Consider the following 21890-nt stretch of genomic DNA (forward strand, 5'->3'; position numbering starts at 1 on the left):
ACCTGAGCTAGGGATGCTGTATCATATATTATACAAAAATAAATTTGAATTATCAACTGTTTTTTGTGTTTTGTATTTTTGTTATTGATTTTTTATTTATCAAAGTTTTCAATAGTGAGCTAATTTGTTTTTACTCTACTCTTTTGGCTCAGAGGTTAAACCTTCTGCCTGCAACGCGGGAGACCTGGGTTTGCTCCCTGGGTCAGGAAGATCTCCTGGAGAAGGAAACAGCAATCCACTCCGGTGTTCTTGCATGGAGAATCCCATGGACGGAGGAGCCTGGTGGGCTAGAGTCCACCAGGTCGCAAAGAGTTGGACACGACTGAGTGACTTCATTTTCACTTTCTTTCACTTTTATATCTGAGTGGGCACACAAACAAGGACACTTTCAGGAAGTTCCAGGAAAAGAACTGAGATATTGGGGAAAGCAAGGTTGGTGTTTTCAGGGAATTATCATTAGAATTCTCCTTACCACCTAGTGAGCCTTATCCTTAGCAGAGTTGTAAGTTGCCTCCATGAAGTGATTTAAGCCAGTAAGATTGCCAACCTTGTAATAGGGTTATTATGAGTATCAGACTAAAGTCCTTAAAATAGGACCCAATGCATAATCACCCTTGATAGTGTTAGGTATTTTTATTGTAAGTTATTGGAGCCTAGGATGAATTCATTTAATGCCAGTGTTCTGACAAAAGGGGTTCAGGCCAGTCTGGATGGAGGAGGAAAGCTATGACATGGAGTATCATCTGAGCTGGGGAGGGCTCCCTGGAAGAGCTTTCTGTAATTGTGGGAAGCAAAGACACCTCTATTTGCCTGGGATGAAAATGGAGCCAAGCAGCGATAGAGAGACACTGAAATTTAGCCTGAATTACTTTGCAAATTTGCCCAAGGTCACTTCTATTCACTTCCTGAGACAGGAGAAACTTCAAGGCCTCCTCAACCTACCCTGGGGACATGACCTCCTTCTTCCCTGTCTGTTAGCAGCAAAGGTGGAAAGAGGGGCACTTCAAAGAGCCAGGATTTCTGCCCAGAGCAGGAGATCTGAGAACTGCCTCCACCCACTGTTGTGATCCTCTAGTCAGGCTGCCAGAGATCAAAAGCATCTCCAGCTGTTCATCTATTCACACACACACACCACAAAGCTAATCGTATTAGCCACTTCATAAGGAATAAATTGTTATTTCCTCTCCATTTTGATTTCCCCCTCTTCACTCTCTGTGCTGTGGCTGGTAAATGGTTTCTCTCTATCAGTCTCTCTAGGAATTCCCTGTTTTTCTTATCTGTTATGTCACAAAACTCTTTTGCTAGGGTTTGGACCCCTGTGTGCCCAGCAATAATAAACCACCTCCTGGGACCAGCAGCTTCAGGATCTAGATAAGCTCCGGAATCCCATATAGATGTCACCTCTCTCATGGCTCCATGATCCTGCTGTTGTTATAAGAAAATGTCTAATAATCAAAATAACTGAAAGAACAAGTTATTCCTCACTAGAAGGCTGACATAAGGAGAGTATGTTTCTCCCTCATAGATGCTTAACTTCTTGTTTTCAGAAGTAGAGATTCCAAGGTTATGCCTTCAGAAATTCTGACTCTGTAAGTATGTGGAGGGGTCGAGGGTCTATATTTTTCCAGCTACCCCAGGTGACTCTGCTATAGGAGAGTTGGGGAAGCACCCTCAGAAAATCTTTGGGCTGAGAGCAAAGCAGAAAGGAGGCAAGGAAGATAAGCTGGTAGAACATAGGAAGAAAGGGACACAGTAGAGTTTTATAGGAGGTACTGGTCTGCCTCTCACTAACTCTTAAGAGTCTGAGATTCCCTGGTGGCTCAGATGGTAAAGAATCTGCCTGCAATCCAGGAGACTCAGGTTAAATCCCTGGATCGGGAAGATCCCCTGGAGAAGGAAATGGCCCACTCCAGTATTCTTGCCTGAGAAATCCCATGGACAGAGGAACCCATGGAAATCCCAGGGATGGAGGAATCAGTGGAGTTGCAAAAGAGTCTGTCTTGATTGAGAAACTATCACTATCTAGCGTCTGGAGACATCTGGGAACTATCCCTTCTCTGCTGGTAACTGGAAGCATTGCTGACGCCTAAGGCTGAGGTCTGTATCTGGTGAACATGGTGGCACTTCCTTCAGTTTGATTAGGCTCAGCAGTCTTTCCTTAATGACTTGGGGTCTACTCTGCCTGGCACTGCAAATGCCACCTCTCAGCCATAACCCCCATTTAGCCCCTAACTTAGGCTGTTAAGTTTCATAGCACTTGCTGTGAAGCTTGTGTATACTCCTGAGGTGCTAAGTCTCTTAGCTGTTTTTCCCCTGGGAATACCCAGGAAGCTGTGGGTTCCTCTGCACCATATGAGAAGAAACCTTGGAACATTGTCTATGTGTCCTGAGCAGTCCAGCAGGCATTTCTAACATACTTCCAGGGTAGATCCCTAGTCACGATATGGACCCTCTGAGGTGGCTTAAAATACTTCAATTCTTCACGCAAAGAAGTAAGGGACAAGCCCCAACATGACAGGGTTCAAGCTTATCTGACTATATCGAACATCCATTTCTGACATGAGCAAAGGTATTCCAACTACTTGGCGAGAATCATTGGTCAAGGGATTTGGCCCATTAGGGCCATGGGATTTTTAACTCTATAGAGGTAGTAGCAAGGAAGAATTCAATTGCTCTCTTTTTCTCTCTATTCTGGATGTTGCTAAATTGGAATTTCTTTCTAATGTGAACATAGTCTCTTTTCAATAGGAAAGTAAATGAGGTGAACACACCACATTAGGCCAAGATTGGAGATAAGCAATGTGAAGAATGAGGAGATTGCTACGAGTGCTGAGGCACAGTCTTCTCACATCATGCATTCATGTTCCTCAATAACTTCTCTCTGTCCTGTCCCTGACTCTTCAAGTTAGTTTCTGGTTATTATTATATGATTGATATCTATATATACATTGTATATAATATATTATATGTATATAATATTAACCATGATGTATTAATCATATGTGTCCATGCATGTTATTTGCTTGGCTGTGTCCGACTCTTTGCAAACCCATGACTATAGCCCGCCAGGCTCCTCTGTCCATGGAATTCTCCAGGCAAGAATATGGGAATGGGTAGCCATTCCCTTCTCTAGGAGGTCTTCATGACCCAGGGATGGAACCTGTGTCTCCTGCATTGCAGGCAGATTCTTTATCATCTGAGCCTTCAGGGAAGCCTGTATTAATTGTACATATATGATTAATGAGGTAACCTGGATTCCTAATGCTGTTCCTGTAATTAGTCCCACAGTCGTAATTGATATTTATCATATTGCTCTTCTACAACCCATTCTACAATAGAATTCCCTTTTATTCCTTACTATCAACTGGTATTTCTACTAGTGTATGTTGCTTTTCCTAGATAACCCACACTTCTTGAGATAACCCTGAGAGCTCCAAAGCCTCTGTTAGTCTGTGATTATTGCAGTTGCCCATATTGAGTTATCATTAAACAAGGAAACATCAAAAAGTATCCTGAGAAATTCTATGTGTTCCAGACATGCTTCTCCCTGCCCCATTATTGCCTCACTTCAATTTGTTCCCACGGAGTGGGGAGGGACATGATGACACTTTGGGCCATCCGATAGCAATGAACTTGTGTGACACTGGCCCAGTCTTTTCACTGGACTGTATTTACTACCTTTTGTCATTCTCTGATATAAATATCAGCTTAGATCCTATTTCCAGCAGCCCTTGAAAGATCTGAATATTCCCCCTTTCCCAGTAAACTGTTAGCTTCCTGACAGTTGGGAGTCCTTTGCGAAAGTATTGGACCAATTGCTACTGAATTATTTCTGTGCCATTATAAGGTTCTTTCTTAAGGAGACTCAGAGAACCTTTCAAGTGATAGGCTCTGAGTCTAAGAACTGGCTGATGTTTGGAAACTAGCTGAGAAATTCTGATTTGTCCAGTGAGACAGCTGATATTCACCTTTACTCACCAGATATAGATCTTGTTTTGGTTAAATGGGTCAACCAAGACTTTCTGGCTGTATATCTATCTAATTGTTAAAGACCCCAAGGCCTGGGCTCTATTGCCATAGATCTCTGTCTGCCATTCTGACCTTGCTCTCAGTAATGGCAATTATACACCCTTTGCCTTTGATGATTAAGAGTAGCCACCTTAGGATTTCCCTACCTCCCTTCCAGTAGGTAAAGAATTTGCCTTCCAATGCAAGGGATTGTGGGCTTGATCTTTGATCAGGGAACAAAGATCCTACATGCCAAACGGTGTGATCAAAAAAATAAATAGATAAATAAATGCAATATTATAAATCAACTATACTTCAATTTAAAAAATGTTTAAAGAGTAGCTGCCTGATTTATCTCAATCTGGAATTCTATCATATACATTGTAAGCCAGTTCATAAGCCAGTATATATGTAAGACAGTTCATGGCAGAATTTCTTACCATCCACCTGAGCTTACATAGAATTGCCAGCAATGAATTTCTCAGTATTGTTGGCACCCTCCTTCTAATACTAATGTATTTCTTAGCACTTTCAAGAAGGGAATCTCCTCCAGACTTTCTGAGGAACATAGTCAACTGGTTCTCTGATCTTACATAATGAGAGCAGTCTAACTTTTTCATCTTTCTGAGCCTTTTAACTGCTTCCTTTATATTCTGTAAAGGAAGTTTTAGTATCTCCATCTCATTTACTGTAGGCCACCTTTTTTTCCAAAGCTCCAAGGAGCTATCCTCAAAACATGTTAGGATTGTCTCCAGAGGCTTCTCAGGATATAGGAGGAGGCCCCCATATCATTAAAATATTATATTCAGCTTTATATCTTAGCTCCATCATCAGTCTAGCATTTTTAACATTCATCTCTAGGTATTTTCTCTAAGTTCCACTCTGTTTCTTTAATGAGTGAGAGATTATTTCCCAAGTAGGCCAAGCTAAAACTTGACCCTACTTATTGGCCTAAAATGAGAAGGTCTATCTTTAGGAGTACAAGAATTATTCTTAAGGCATCTAATTCAATGTGGTATTTCCATGGCCTCCAGGCTGCTTGCTTCATCAGGGGTAAATGGAATACTTATACTGCAAAAGAATCTGGGGGTACAAGGTTCTCAAGTACATTTATTCCGATATCTTCATCCCAGATCTCAGATCAGACCCATTACTTTAGCATAGAGACTTTGCAGGGATTATGAATTTACCTTCTTTGTTATCTAGTTACTCTCAAAATCAGATATTATGGTTGATTTTCAGTATAATTTGTCCTTTGTTTACAAGATATGAAGTTCTCTTTAAATGTTGTCATTAAACTCAACTGTTTTCATGCAATTCCCTGAGTTGTCTGATCTGAGCCTGTATTTTCTTCCTTTGGGGCACTAATGACACTTAACATCAGTCAAGGAGCTTGTCTTCATACTTCTCAAATGTTGCCAATATTAGACAAATCAAGGCATTCTATACCAACCAATTAATCACAGGTAAGATTCTTAGTAATTTGATGTAACACCCCACCAAAGGTTATCACTACCCCACCACCAGAGATGAGAGAATTGCTGCCAGTTGTCCTAAAAAATGATTGATTGTCAATATTCTATTTTGAGACTCGCTTCCTGGAACCACATTTGAGGCCAGTTTCCTTAGTTTGGCTACTTCCAGAAATGAATTCTGAAACACTTGAGTCAGGTATTTTACTTAGAATCTCAGGAAATACCAGTAGGAGAGTGAGGAAGTCAGGTGAGGAAGGGAAGGAAATAAAGAAGGATTGTTTAAATCAGATATATTGAAGCTTTGCGGGGAGCCGGCCTGACTGCTCAGGCTCCTTCTTGGCCCTGAGAGAGATCAAGAGGTCCCTCTCTGTCCCGCCACCCCTGATTTATTAAAGTGCAGGTTGGCTTTTCTTACCTCCCTCAAGGAAATTGCTGTAGCGACCTTTTACCCATTTTCCTGACGAGATTGTCAGGCTTCTGTGTATGGTTTACGTCTAGGTAATCTTTAGATAATCTTTAACTGATTGTAATCATACTAAGACGACAGTCCCTTGCTCTGATAGTCTTAAAGAGTTGAGATAAAATTCCTGAGCGAAGACTAATGCCTGCGATTCTGCAAGTATACATGTCCTTGATCTAAATTTAGTGAGTCCTGTTAGCATATATATGTATGTTACCCCTCAATAAAGTTGTCGGTTGTCGGTTTCAGTCGAGAGCTGACTCCGTCCCTCTCAACCCCATCTTTCCGAGTCTTTATTTCTTAGGTATTTCGGCGATTGCGCCTGTGACCGGTTCATTTGCCGGCAGGCTCCGGCAAAGCTTGGCTTCCCTGGTAGCTCAGATGGTAAAGAACTCGCCCGCAATGCTGGAGACCTGGGCTCTATCCCTGGGATGGGAAGATCCCCTGGAGAAGGGAATGGCTATCCACTGCACTATTTTTGCCTGGAGAGTCCTATGGACAGGGGAGTCTGGTGGGCTCCCATCCATGGGTCACAGAGTGGGACACCACTGAGTGACTAAGCATGCAACGCACATATTGAAGCTTGAGCCCAATGGGATCAATGTAGGAATGCATCTCAGAGTTATCTCCACTGAGGAGGGAGTTCCAGTATTTATTCTCCAAATCCAGAATGTCATTGCTAATGACTAAGAGGTGTTACCTCATGAATATTTCAGCCCTGCTCTGGAGGTGGTCAAAATAGGCCCTCAGAGCCAGAGGAGCAATCAGCGGAGGCTCTGGAGGTTGGAAGGCAGGTTGACTTGCACCGAAGTGGTAAGGGGGAGATGGTACAGACAGGGCACCAAGAACAACCACTACAGGTGTGGCTGGTAGCTTTCATATTTGGTAGCCCTAAGTGACTTTCAGATGATTAAAAATCATGAAACCTAACCCCCCTAAAACTGAGTTCCTCTGCCAAGTTTATGATTAACCTCTCTATCCAAAACTTTATTCCCTTTCTTGTCCCATACCTGTTCTCCCTAAGATTGAGAAGTATCAAAGAAAGTCCCCTGTGGGGCCCTCCTAGGTATAAAAGCCTTTCCATGTCCTTCATTTCTTATTTGTAGTAAAAGCCTTCAGCCTCCTAGCATGCATGCTCAGTTGCTAAGTCATATCCAACTCTCTGCGACCCCATGGACTGTAGCCCATCAGGCTCTTCTGTCCCTGGGGTTTTCCAGGCAAGAATACTGGAGTGGGTTGTCATTTCCTTCTCCAGGGGATCTTGTCACCCCAGGAACTGAACCCATGTCTCTTGTGTCTCCTGCATTGGCAGGTGGATTCTTTACCACTAGTGCCACCTGGGAAACCCTCAGCCTCCTAGATATTTCCTGAATTCCAAAGGGCAAGTTCAAACAGTTACTAATTAGAGAAGGGAGAGAATGCAGAAACAAAGCAGGAAATAATAAAGAAAGAAATAATAGTATAGCTATAAAGCAAGTTCTTAGCTCCTCTTCATGGGAAACGCAAAATAATCTGACACATATATTTGAATGGTTCTGCGGGAACCAAGGCCTTCACTCAGTTGAAGAGTGGTAACTACATGCTGAGACCACAGATCAGTCAGAACCAGAAGGCTGATGATTGAGATTCCTGGGCACCACCCTGTCACCCCACCACCAACCAATCAGAAGAGCCATACACTCTGCAGCCCTCACCCTATATGTTGCCTTTAAAAACTGCTGAAAACCATAGGGGAATTTGGGTTTTTTGAGCATGAGCTGCCTCTTTCCCTTGCTTGACCCTAGTGATAAATCTTTTACTGCTCCAAAGTCCACTGTTTTGATTTGTTTGGCCTCATTGTGCACTGGGCACATAAACTTCAGTTCAAGAACAAATATCCTAAACAAAACAAAACAAAAATTTATCTCTCTAATTGTACTTATATCTAGCCTACTTTTAATCTTTGCTGTTGCTGTTAGGAGGCTGTGAAAGTCCAAATTGACTATCTTAAATTTCTTCCTGATTTACAATTCTAGGAATTGTACAAAAAACAAAATTTGAACTTATTATGAATTCTGAAATCATTTCCCCTCATTATCTCTATGTGGTCACATTTAATTTGAACATTAAAGATTCTTTAGTGATATGTGTTCAACCAAACCCTCAGCTTTGGAATAAAAGTTGTCTGCTTCCAGTCCCTTTGACATTTTTTGTTGTTGTTGTTTGTGTGTTTTTCTTTAGCTGTTTCCACATTGTGGGATATCAGTTCCTGGATCAGGGATCAAACCCATGTTCCCTGCAGCAGAAGTGCAGAGTCTTAGCTACTGGACTGCCAGGGAAGTATCTCCTTTGACTTTTGTGTTAACTCCACTGTCTCCAAAAGCATAGCAACATTTAGTAGAAGATAGGAGAAAAGAAAACTTCCTGGGATTTAGGCTTGTCTTAACCTTAGCAAGGCATTTACCACAGCATCCTCATTTTTGGGATGAATTGCAAGTTCCTTTAGAGGCGTGAGGTTCTTTGACTTGATGATGTCTGGACAGCAATAGGCAGTGAATTTCCATCCCTTCAATAGTCCCAACAGACTGTCTTGGCACCATATGGACTTGCTTTCTCGTTCCCTCCCTGAGTGTCTCATTCCAGCTCAGCTCTAGGGGTGAAAATACATTATGCTTCACTAATCACTGGAGTTGCGTGACTCACATTTGTGAAATATTCTGGCTTTCCTCCATATGTTGTGTATTATCCATTGCTAATATTTGTGGTGACTGGTCAATTTGCCTCCAACTGGCAATTTGGGGCAGAAATCTAAGTAGTTGTGATTAAAACTGTGATTATGATTCTTTCTGAGAACAATTCCGCAGAGGTCAATAACGTTATGCCTGAAGCATTTTAATATAGATGGGAGGCCAAGTCTTCCCTATCCTATTATTGTAGATTCTTTAAAAAGCTAATGAAAAATGCAGTGTGAAGGCTGTGAAGGAGCAGAGCAGATGGGCCAGAGGACCAGGGACAAAGCTGCTGCATTGTACGCAGAAGAGGACCGTTTACAAAGTGAGGCAGTGTATGATGTAATGTTATTTGGAATTTTTTTCATAGCTGAACAACACTGAGCTTGAATTCATAGAATAGCGTCAAGTAGGTTCTTCAAAACTACTTTCTCTTTATATCTGTATTACTTTATAAGTGATCGTAAAGCATAACACAATACTAATTTCAAAACAAAAGCAGGTTACAGTAGAATAAAATGAGGTCCAGGGTTCCTTCACTCCTAATGGCTTCTGGAAAAAAAGTCACTATTCTAATCCCTGAAGAGATAATAATGGCAAATTTTGTCTATGGCTTTAAAGAACTGAGTGCTGAATAATGGATGAATTCCATTCAATATAGTGATTTCACCTCAATTATTACACTATCGTCTAAACTTCAGTTTTCCTTTTTTAAGGCATAGCTTTCATATCTGATTATCTTTTGTATTCAGGAGAAGTAATTGGAATATATAATTTTTTTCTCAATAATTTCTTTAAATTAACTTTTTTTTCCCCATTCAGTCTTATTCTAAACAATAATACCCATAAAACCACAGGCTTGCTGAGCTAATTATATTCCCATTAAAGGAAGTGCATATTTTAAAAATACTTTGCATGTACCATTTAAATAATCATCTGTATTTACAGTGGTATGAAAGACAGATAATTTAGTTTTTCTTACTCTGCCCTCAGCTCTTTTGACACACCAGGCCTCACCCCATCTCATCAAACCCCATAAGTCCTTAAAGCTAACTCTATACAGCATTGCCTATTCAAGTTGTACCTGGGTTTCCCTCCTAAATTCCAGATGTTATTTTGATCCAGAGTCATATTATCTCTGCAATAAGTATTGTTCCATTAACTTATTTTTCTTTGCATTTGCCTAGAAAGTCTTCAATCATAATCCTAATCAAAGCAATTATTATTATTATCGTTATTATTTTGAGATTTCCTGATGTTAGGTGTGGGCTTCTTAAGCAGTAAATGTTGAATTTTGTTTTTATCCAATCTGAGAATTATAGTGGTCCAAATTTGCAAAATTTAGATTATACATATTTATTATAATAACATTTATTTATGTTATTTTTCATGTATTCCATTTTTAATATGTCCTTGCTCTCTTATTGTTTAAATTTTTCTGTATACCTTGTAGACTGCTCTATGACTGAAGTGTTTACTATTGTGTTCCCAGTACCTAGAACGGTGGTATGGGCATGAGAGTTAACCCATGAATATTTGTTGAGTGAATGATTAGAGTCATGAATAGTTTCTTGCTATTGTTTCTGTTTTTTATGTTAAAGTTACTTACTGATTTTGAAGGGACTTCCCATTCTCAAATCTCAGAATGTATCAGAATCACCTGGAGGGACTGTTGGACCACAGATTACTGTGTCCCACTCTCAAGATTTCTGATTCAGTCAGTCTGCAGGTGAACCTGAGGAAATGCATTACTAACTAGATATCAGGTGATGCTGGAAATGATGGTCTGAGGGCCCACACCTTGAGAACCACTGAATTGAAGGTTGTCTCTAACTTTTGTAAAACTCCCAGGCCTACACATTTTCCTCTATTTTTCAGATTCAAGAATTATCTAATAACTCAATTTCTTGATATTTAAGGAGAAGACTTTTATAGAATTTAAAATTCTCTTTATCTTTTTTTCTCTTTGAGGTTTTTGATCCACATTATTGATGACCATTTAATTTGAAATTAAATATTTTCAGCCTGTTGTTTATTGATCTCTTTCACAGTCTAGTCTAGTTTTCCAGAATTTCACTGAGAAAATAAAATGATTGTATTCTAAAACCCTTTGCATGGCTACTCTTTCACCTGCATGCTTGGATTGTTTTTCCACGTGGAAGGAGCTTTCTATAGACTTCATATTAGTTTTTCCTCTGATATTTCACTTTCAAACAAGGATGCCTCCCTCCATTCAGGCCCAGTGATGTTGAATGGAAGTGCTTTTTCTCTCTGATCACCTGAGTGATCTCAAAATCCCTTTGGCTAATCCTGAACTGGAATGACATTTATATCCAGACTAGTCATGCTCCCAAGCCTGGAAAGTATTAGCCAAAGGCAGGAGGAATATAGTTTATTTCTGTGGCCTTCTCCTCTCTTATGTAGGAAGGTGTATGCTTTGCTGACTAATTTTAAGCAATTGTCTTTTACCAGAGGTAGTATATGAAAAATTATTCAGTTAAACAGCTCCAGAGCTGCTTCTGTCTCTGCTTTTATCTTTTGTTAACTGTTAAGTACTGAATTGTATTCCCCACAAAAATGTATAGATTGAAGCCCTGGCCTTTAATTTGACTGTGGTTGGAGACAGAGCCTTTAAGGAGGCTGTCATTGTTCAGTCGCTCAGTCCTGTCTGACTCTGCGACCCCGTGGACTGCAGCACTCCAGGCTTCCCTGTCCTTCACCATCTCCCGGAGTTTTCTCAAACTCATGTCCACTGAGTCAATGATGCCATCCAGTGATCTCATCCTCTGCTGTGTCCTTCTCCTCCTGCCCTCAATCTTTCCCAGCATCAGGGTCTTTTCCAAAGAGTCAGTTCTTTGCATCAGGTGGTCAAAGTACTGGAGCTTCAGCTTCAGCGTCAGTCCTTCTAATGAATATTCAGGGTCGATTTCCATCAAATGGGATCAGAAGGGTGGAGCCCAATTCCAGTAGAATTGATGTCTTTGTAAGGAGAGAGGGAGACACGCCCGAGCTCTCTCTCACCTTGTGGGTGCAGAGAGAAAAGGCTATGAGAATGCAGAGTGAAGGCACCACTTGCAAGCTGAGGAAGGAAGTATGACCAAAAACCAGCCCTGCTGACACCATGATCTTGAACTCCCAGAATCCAGAACTATGAAGACAGAAATGAGTGCTGTTTAAGCCACCAGATCTACAATTTCTTCTTGTGGCAGTCAGAGTATACTAACGCAGACTTTGGTATGTGAAGCGGAATGCTATTGTAAGGAATACTAAAAAATGAAGTGGCCTTGGAACTGAGTGATGGGTAGAGGGTGAAGAGGGTAAGGGGGCCTGTTAGAAAAAGCTTAGATCTGAAGGGACTCTTGGTAGAAACATGGAAGTTGAAGGTGAATCTGGTGAGAGCTCAGAAAGAAAAGAGGTGAGCTATAGAGACAGCCTCTATCATCCGAGAGAATACATATGTCATCAAGAACAGAATATCGGTAAAAATGTGAAATGAAAAGTGCTTCAGGTGAGATCTCAGATGAAAATGATGAACATTTCTTGGAAACTGGGGAAAGATAATCCCTATTTTAAAGAGGCAAAGAATTTTTGGAATTATGTTCTAGTGTTTAACGGAAGATAGGACATATGAGTGATGACCTTGGATATTTATCAGAGGAAATTTCTAAGTAGTGTTGAAGGTATGGCCTGGTTTCCCTTTACTGCTTACAATAAAATGTAGGAAAAAGGGATAAACTAATTTTGCCAAAAGGGACCAGATCTTGAAGAGTTGGAAAATTCTTATCTTACCTATATTGCAAAAAAGAGAAAGTGTGCTCTGATGAGAACACCAAGGTTGCAGCGAATAAGAACCACTACTCTATAAAGAGATTGCCCTCAGAGTTAATTAGCCATTTCAGCTGAAGCAACTAATACAGATGTGATTATACCAGCAGAAACACTGTTAACTGGGACTAAGGAAAACAGAAAATGGGATGTAAGAAATGAAGTCTAAAAGACTTCTCAAATTCTACAGGCTGGGACAACAGAGCTATCTGGCTTTGAACATGTGCTATCCTTCAAGAAAAAAGAAATGTGACCTAGAAGTGACTCAGAGATCATCAAGACTGTCACTCCTACCACAAGCCCAGGGAGCAAGGCTGTTTTCCTTTCTGGGTTCAGAGAGCCCAGTGACTCAGGGACAAAACTTTCCTGCATAGCCTGGAGGCAGGATCCCTGCATAGTAAAGGAGGCTGGGCTTATACTTATAGCCGTGAGGGTAATGCTGCTACCTCCATGAACCCAGAGGATAGAGCATTGAGCCAAATGAAGTTATTCTCAAGTCTTATGATGGAAAGGAATTTGTATTGCTAGGTTTTAGACTTTCTTGGGATCCATCACCTCTTTTGTCTTTTTGGAATGGGAATATCTATTCTATGCCTGTTCTACCATTGTATTTGGGAAACACATAATTTGTTTGGCTTCAAAGGTTCACAGCTGGAGAAGAGTTTTGCCTCATGACAAACCATAACTTGAGTCTCACCCATACCTGGTTTAGATGAGACTTTGAATTTGGGATCAATGAAGGAATGAGTAAAGACATTTGGGGCTATTGAGAAAGAGAGAATGTATTGATAGTTTGTATGCCAGAAAAACATGAATTTTGTAGGCCAGATTCAGAGTATTATGGACTAGGTTGGGTCCCTCAAAATTCATAAACTAAAGCCTTAACCCCCTGATGTGACCATATTGCAGATAAGGCATTAAATGACATAAATAAAGTTGAAAGTGAAAGTGTTAGCCATTCAGTTGTGCCTGACTCTTTGTGATCCCATGGACTATAGCCCACCAGGCTCCTCTGTCCATGGGATTTTCCAGGCAAGCATACTGGAGTGGTTTGCCATTTCCTTCTCTAGGAAATAAGCTCAAAAGGGTGAGGTCCCAATTCAATAGGATTGGTGTCCTTTTAAGAAAATGAGAGACACCTAAAATCTCTCTTCAATTACATGCACAGAGAAAAGGCCATGTGAAGACACAAGAAGGTATCATCTTTAAACCCAGGAAAGAGGATTCACCAGAGGCCTCTGCTGGTATCATTACCTTGGACTTTCAGCCTCCAAAAATACGGGAAAATGAATATCTGTTGCTTTGTCTATTATATGGTCTGTGGTATGCACAGAGGATAAGATGGTTGGATGGCAACACTGACTCAATGGACATGAATTTGAGTAAGCTCTGGGAATTGGTGATAGACCGGGAGGCCTAGTGTACTGCAGTCCATGGGGTCGCAAAGAGTCGGACATGACTGAGCAACTGAACTGACCCTGTTATGGCAGTTATGCAGACTAATACAATAACTTTGCATCTTAATAAGTGATACAAGGGCTTTCCTGGTGGCTCAGATGATGAGGAATCTGCCTGCAATGCAGGAGACCCAAGTTCAATCTCTGGGTTGGGAAGATCCCCTGGAGAAGGGAATGGCTATCCACTCCAGTATTCTTGCCTGTTCTCCAGGCTTGCTACTTGTCGCTAAGAGTTGGGAACAATTTAACGACTGAAGAACAAGTGATACAAGCTTCATGGTTACCACTGTAGCTATTACTAAACTTGGCTCCTAATGTGTGATGAATATACGAATGTTTCCCTTTGACCTCAAATCTTACTGGGCAATGAATGCCATCCTGTCACTCTTTTACTCCTTGATGTGTTACTGAGAGTTTATTTCTGAGGTAGATGAAAACTAAAATGTGTTTGTGGGATTAGGAGTATAAATGAGGAATAGACAGCCCTGAATGCCTTGAAGTACAACTATTGTACAGTGGTGGAAGGGTGACAGAGAACTTCCTAATTGGTAGCATCTCCCGAGCCTCTATGTCAGGATATACAACAGGTTAGATTAAGGTCTTTCCTGCCAATTTCCTCTTTATACTGATAAAAGTCTAGATATTTAACTAACCACTCTTTTCTCAAAAAGAAAGCTGAGTGCCAAAGAATTGATGCTTTTAAAATGCAGTGTTGGAGAAGACTCTTCAGAGACCCTTGGACTGAAAGGAGATCAAACCAGTCAATCCTAAAGGAAATCAGTCCTGAATATTCATTGGAAAGACTGATGCTGAAGATGAAGCTCTAATACTTCTGCCACCCGATGTGAAGAACTGACTCATCAGAAAAGACCCTGATTCTGGGAAAGATTGAAGGCAGGAGGAGAGGGTGATGACAGAGGATGAGATGGTTGGATGGCATCACTGACTCAATAGACATGAGTTTAAGCAAGCTCTGGGAGTTGGCGATGGACAGGGAAGCCTGGCATGCTGCAGTCCATGGGGTCACAAAGAGTCAGATAAGGCTAAGCAACTAAACTGAACTGACTGAATGTAACCCATGGTGAAACTGAACCCACTATCTTTGACTCAAACCACTCAGGGCAACAGAAATTCCTTTAGACTAGACTCTGAAATGTGAGACTCTGGAGACAAACTTTCTGGGATCTTACAGAGGCAATAAAAACAGCAACACCAAAAAGCAGTTACAAAAGTCCTTAATAGTCTTATGACTCTGGGATCATCTTATATCACTTCAAAAATATCTCATCATAGCTCTAGTCTTTATTTCTATTTAGCAACTTTTCTCAGTTCAATAGTTCCAAATGACTAAGAAAAACAAACAAACAAACACCCCCCCCCCCCCCCCCCCCCCCCCCCCAGTAACCAAGACAGAGAGAAAACCCAGGTTTCTTCAGACACTTCTGGAATAATTTTAGACTGATACCCAGCAGAGACAGAAGAATTTGCTTTGCTTGAAGATAACACCCACTTTTTTGCCAAATGGCTCTTGTGTTGTGGCCCTGCCCAGACTGCTGACAGATTGGCTTCATATTGCAGAGGGAGGAGGCAAGGAGGGGCCTCTGAGTGGGAGACAGACCATGGGAGAACGTTTCCTGGAGCTGCGAGGAATGAGAGAAAGTGGGCGATATTTTCCTTGGTTGCCAGACTTAGCAACAGTTGCACTCAGAAGACTTTCCAGGCAACATTCATGGCCATGAGGCCAGCTCCAAGAGGAAGAGAGACTTGTCTTATTCTCTGGTTTATTTGGGGGGGACTTTAATAAGGAGAGAATGACGAAGTGGGAAAACCCACATGAATATTGACAAATGGAGAGCTTGCTAAGTGTCATCTCCTCATTTTTATCTTTACTTTCACACTTTGCAAAATATATCTAACTCTAACTTGATCATCATTTTTGTCTCAAACCTGACCAAATAAATGTTTTGAACCTCCTGCCTACCTGCGTAAACTGGGGCCCAGACCATCATCCGGTCTGTTCCCAGAGCATTTTGGTGCTTTCATGCACTCTGCATGTTTCTTCCTAGCTCCTCACCACAGCCCTGGCTGCAGCTGACCTCACTGTGTTACCCTGACAATCAGTGGGTGGGAGATATTGATACTGCAAGTAGGCAATCCACGCAGCCTGCTCCCAGGCCTGCCTCTGTGCTCTTCCTCCTCCACCTCACACCCTGGCCTTTCAACTTATTCTTGTCTCACAACCCATCTCCTTCAGGTTCCTGGGCATTCTGGCAATAAAAGAATCTCTAGCTCTGTGTGCCTTAGAAATTGCTAGCTGGTGGGATTGCTGCTTCTTGAAAGTTAACATGCTACACCAGAGCTGACCCACCTCAGATCCTTTTCCTGGCCACCTCATAACTTGTTGTTTCTATTGATTCCTTCTCAAGCTGGGATCTGACCCTAATTAACTTGAGGTCTGTGATCTTGAGCTTTCCTTCTGTTGTTGTTCATTATTCAGTCGCTAAGTTGTGTCTAACTCTTTGTGACCCCATGGACTGCAACATACCATGCTTCCCTGTTCTTCCCTATCTTCCATACTTTGCTCAAACTCATCGATGACGCCATCCATCCATCTCATCCTCTTTTGCCCCCTTCTCCTCTTGCCCTCAATCTTTCCCAGCATCAGGGTCTTTTCCAATGAAACAGTTCTTCGCATCAGGTGGCCAAAGTATTGAAGTTTCAGCTTCAGCATCAGTCCTTTCAGTGAATATTCAGGACTGATTCTCTTTAGGATGGACTGGTCGTATCTCCTTGCAGTCCAAGGGACTCTCAAGAGTCTTCTCCAACACCACAGTTCAAAAGCATCAATTCTTTGGTGCTCAACTTTCTCTGTAGTCCAACTCTCACATCCATATGTGACTATTGGAAAAACCATAGCTTTGACTAAATGGACCTTTGTTGACAAAGTACTGTCTCTGCTTTGTAATATACTGTCTAGGTTGATCATAACTTTTCTTTCAAGGAAGCATACATCTTTTAATTTCATGGCTGCAGTCACCATCTGTAGTGATTCTGGAGACCCAAAAAATAAAGTCTCTCACTGTTTCCATTGTTTCCCCATCTATTTGCCATGAAGTGATGGGACCGGATGCCATGATCTTGGTTTTCTGAATGTTGAGTTTTAAGCCAACTTTTTCACTCTCCTCTTTCACTTTCATCAAGAGGCTCTACAGTTCTTCTTTACTTTCTGCCATAAGGGTTGTGTCATCAACATATCTGAGGTTATTTATCTGAGGCAATCTTGATTTCAGCTTGTGCTTCATTCACCCAGTGTTTCTCATGATGCACTCTGCATATAAGTTAAATAAGCAGGGTGACAATATACAGCCTTAATGTACTTGTTTCCCTATTTGGAACCAGACTGTTGTTCCATGTCCAGTTCTAACTGTTGCTTTCTGACCTGAATACAGATTTCTCAGGAGGCAGTTCAGGTGGTCTGGTATTCCCATCTCTTGAAGAACTTTCCACAGTTTGTTGTGGTCCAGACAGTCAAAGGCTTTGGCATAGTCAATAAAGCAGAAGTAGATGTTTTTCTGGAACTCTTTTGCTTTTTGATTAGTTTAACAGTAAGGCAGAGGGGAAGAATTCTTTGAGGCAGGCCATTCTGTATGTTTATAATAACAAAAGCAAAGAAAAGCAAATCAAAGAAACAGTTCCAACATGGAATCAGAAATGGCTTCTTCTCAGCCACACTTCCAATGAATATTCAGAGTTAATTTCCTTTAGGATTGACTGATTTGACCTCTTTACTATCCAAGGGACTTTCAAAAGTCTTCTCCAGTACCATAATTCCTGCTATAACTCAACTCAATTTTATTTTTTTGGTTGTTGAGGAGGTAGGTGTGTATGTTGCAGGGAGAAAGCCAATTCTGACTCCAAGTTGGAAAATGTTTCTTTGACTTGCTTTTCACTGTTTTTGTTATTATAATCACACTCAATGGCTTGCCTGGAGGACCTTGCCCCTCTACTTGACTAAACTGCCTTTGTTTAGCTCTAGGAGAGAAGTTTTGCCCTGCCCACCTGTGAATAGAAGAGATTAAGGACACTCCTTCTGAAGGCTGGAGATGTTTTGCAAGACTGAAGTCCCTTTCACTTTACTTCCCCACTGCATCTCCCTCTCTATTCTGCTGTTTGACTTTAGCTCCTCATTGCTTCTTTTTCTCTGCTCTGTAAAATAACCTGGCATCCAGACCCCAATAAGATGGTTATTTTGAGGCACCAGCCTGCCATCTTCTTGGTCAGCCAGCTCCCTGACTAAAGTATCTTCTTTGCCTCAACACCTCATCTCTTGGATTCATTGGCCTATTGTGTGGCGAGCAGAGAGAGCTTGGACTCAGTAATATTTTTAGGAGGAACTGGGGAAGTGATAGCCACCCCTTCTTTCTATAGAAATCTAAATGATCAAGAGGACAACATATGACCAATAGGTATCAATGCATTAGTTTAATTTATTGGCCGTGCAAGTACCAATAACTGAAACACAGAGCTCCCTGGGACAAGTGACTTTCTAGAATTGGGGATCTGATTATTGTTCCCCATCTCTTAAACTTAAGACTTAACTATTTAGATAGCTGAGTTGTCTGGAGAACCCTGAGTTGCCCAGAAACAAACCTGAGTTGTTAGTGTCATAAGCCTGCCTGTTTACACCTCTAACTGGCAAGATAAAGGAATCAAAAGATCAGAATATAGGACCAAGTTACCTTGTCTGTTTAAGAAAGCTGAAGCTCACTGACTGTTTGAAACTCAAACCACTCACCTTAATTCGCCATTTTGCATGAAGAAGTTGGACTTGGCCCAAAGGGAGACTTCCAGGCTTTTCCCCTTGTGGACAAAGAGGCCCACATTCTTCCTCTATTGAAACTATAGACCTTGGAGGAGAAAGATTGGCATTTACTCAACAGCATTGTGCTTATTTCTACTTCTTTCTTCAAATCTTCTGGACTGCCACTGCTTGACACCCTCTATTGAGTGATCTTTTCTTTCTCTTTAAAATAGCAGTTTCATATTTTTTTTTTTTTTTTTTTTTGCAGGCAGGAAAACCTTTTATTTTAAACCACAAATAATCAGCAGGTGGCCATAACTATCCATCTTTCATTAAAATCACATAAAACCTAGGTACAAAAGCACCACTGATTATTGCTCTAGAAAAACGGCATGAAAAAATCCAAATACGCACAGTAAAAGCACCACAGTATGCACAGGACTAAATTTTTAAAGCAAGTGCATGGAATGCTGAATCAATTTTACAGACAGCTTCCAATATTAAACCGGTATTTATTTTACTCAAGGATGATGGAAATTTCCAAAAAGCACGACTATGAGAAGGTAAAATGTCCATCCTTATATATTTTTGTATGCCAACTAGTAGAGTTCTAAAAAATTAGCATTTACAAAATACTCGGTAAAAATAGCTTTTAAAAGTTGTCCCAAGAAGTACATAAAATCAACCCCAATTTTCATGACCATTCATTCTCCCTCGTTAGCTACAGATTCAGTTTTCTGTGCCTCTTCAGCTTGAGTGTCACCATTTTCAGCCGGTGCTGCGGTACCTTCCTTCCCAGCTTCCTGCTTCTCCTCCTTCTTCCCTTTAACACCTTTGCTAACCTTTGTTGCTGGTTCTTTCTTAGCAGATGTTTTTCTTGGTTTAGGTTCAGGTTTGGGGGGAGCAGGTTTCGCTGACAACCTGGCAGACCGTCTGGTGGGCTCCTGTTTAGTTACTTTGGATCCATCCTTGCCCTCTGTATTTTCTGGAGACTTTCTCTTCGGCATGACTGTATTCGTGCAGCTGAAAAGTAAAGCAACGGGCTGTAACTGCTGGCACCGCTGCTGGATGCTGCCGCCGCCGCAGCTGCTCACGCGCAGGTCCGCAGTTTCATATTTTATTAAGAACGTTCTAGAGGCAAAATTTTCACTCATAGAAAATGCTCCTGATCATTGAGATTTCTAGTGTGTCTGCACAGGGCTAGTGAATGACGTGAATAGAAGGGTCAGTAACAGCAGGATACAGAGTTCAAGTCCAGGACTCTGAGATCTCCAAGTGCCTTTACATTATCTTTTTATTTATCCCTTCAAGAACACTGCCAATTGTATGAAACAGGTAGTCTTGATCCATAGATTCAGAGAACTTGAGGGAAATGGTCCAACGTGACATGGATAAGAAATGGACAAACCAAGATAAGAACCCAAAGGACTTCCCTGGTTGTCCAGTGGTTAAGAATTCACTTTCCAATGCAGGGTACTAGGGTTTGATACCTAAGATCCCACATGCCTCAGAGCAACTAAGCCCTCAAGCCACAGTTAGAGAGACGGTGAGCTCTAGAGCTCAAGCTCCACAGCAAGAGACTGCTGTGTGCTACAACTAGAGAAAGCCCATATTCCACTACAAAGACCCGGAACAGCCAAAGAGAGAGAGAGAGAGATTGAGGGCCTAACTCCAGTACTTAAAAATGTGAACTTGTTTGGAAATGGAGGCATTATAGTTGCAATTAGTTACGATGAAGTTATACTGAAGTAGTGTGGGCCTCTAGTCCAAATGCTTGGTGTCCTTATAAAAAGACAGCCATGTGAAGACAGGGACTCACATGGAAAGACTTGTGATGATGAAGGCAGTGATTGCTGTCTGTGGCTGAAAGACAAGAAGTGCAAGATTGTTAGGAAACTACCAGAATCTGTGAGAAGTCAAATAGTATTTCACTACAGGTTTCAGCAGAAGTATGTCTCTGCTGACACCTTGGTTTTGGACTTAGAGCCTCCAGGTGTGTGAGGAAGTAAATTTCTGTTGTTTGATGCCACCAGTGTGTATTTTGTTACAGTAGCCCGGGGACACTGGCACAGATATCACTTAAGAGCCTCGGAAGGATGGTTCAGAATAATTTAAACCATTCGCATTCCTCTCCTTCTTAGTCATTTGTCGTTTTAATCTTCTAAAACCTCTTTCTGCCTTTTGATACAGGCTTTCTTTAATGTGTTATTTGAGGAGTGTGGTTCATCTTTCCCTTTCTCCCCCATACAGCTTCTTTTGAAAACCTATTTCTCAGTTCCCTATTTAAATTTCACCTTTTAACCTTTCTAATGACGATTCCTCACCTCTTCCTTGTTCTGCTTGCCATTTGTACCACTATCAAGGCATTTTCAACAATCATGATGAAATTGTATTCAAACAGCAGTTGTGTGTCCCTAACTTCTCAAAACAAATCAGCAAGCAAACAATGTAACAAAATCTAGCCTATCCTTGAATCATTTTCTGCTGGAGCACTGTGTCTTCTGGGGTTGAGTAAAGTGCTTGTGAGGAACCGGCAGAGAAAAGTGAGGGCTGGGAGAACAGGGGTGATTAGGAACCAGAAGCTTCAGAATATTATCATTGTTTTCATATATACGTGTGTAACATTAATTATTTTTTAACTTTTATTATGGAAGTTTTCAAACAGATATAAAAGTAAAGAGGGTAGTGAAGTGAATATCCATGTCTGAGTTGCTAAAATAACCACTTGCCACTTTATGGTCAATCTTGTGTTATCTTTGGACCCTGTTGCCATCAGTCCAGATTATTTTGAAGTAGATCACAGTTATTGCATTATAAATATGTCAGTTTGTATTTCTATCAAATTGGGGCTTTTCCATAAAGATTTAAATATTGTATCAGCACTACATCTTAAAACATGAACAGAAACTCCTGATGTTATCAGTTATCCATTGTTTAAAATTTCCCCTTTCTCATAAGTGCCTCTCTTTTTCTTTTTGTAGTTTGTGTGCTTTTCATATGATTGATATAATTTTAAAAGGTGATGATTAGGAAAAATAATATTATATCAATTAATTTTTTGAGCACACATTCTGTGCCAAGCACTATGTGTTAAGTATTATAAATAATTTTATCCTTAAACTTTTAAAAACTACTGAGTATTATTACTATTATGAT

At 41.0% G+C, this 21890-nt stretch overlaps 1 protein-coding gene across 1 annotated transcript; it reads right to left on the reverse strand.

Annotated features, from left to right (window-relative positions):
- Positions 1–18970: 18970 nt before the first annotated feature.
- On the reverse strand, positions 18971–19828 carry LOC110151824 (high mobility group nucleosome-binding domain-containing protein 3). The gene has a single exon (XM_070473377.1). The coding sequence runs from the start codon at positions 19739–19741 to the stop codon at positions 19439–19441; it is 303 nt and encodes a 100-aa protein (XP_070329478.1). The 5' UTR covers positions 19742–19828; the 3' UTR covers positions 18971–19438.
- Between the last annotated feature and the right edge of the window lie 2062 nt (positions 19829–21890).

This window comes from Odocoileus virginianus, chromosome 2 (genome assembly GCF_023699985.2).
Source record: "Odocoileus virginianus isolate 20LAN1187 ecotype Illinois chromosome 2, Ovbor_1.2, whole genome shotgun sequence".
NCBI lineage: Eukaryota > Metazoa > Chordata > Mammalia > Artiodactyla > Cervidae > Odocoileus > Odocoileus virginianus.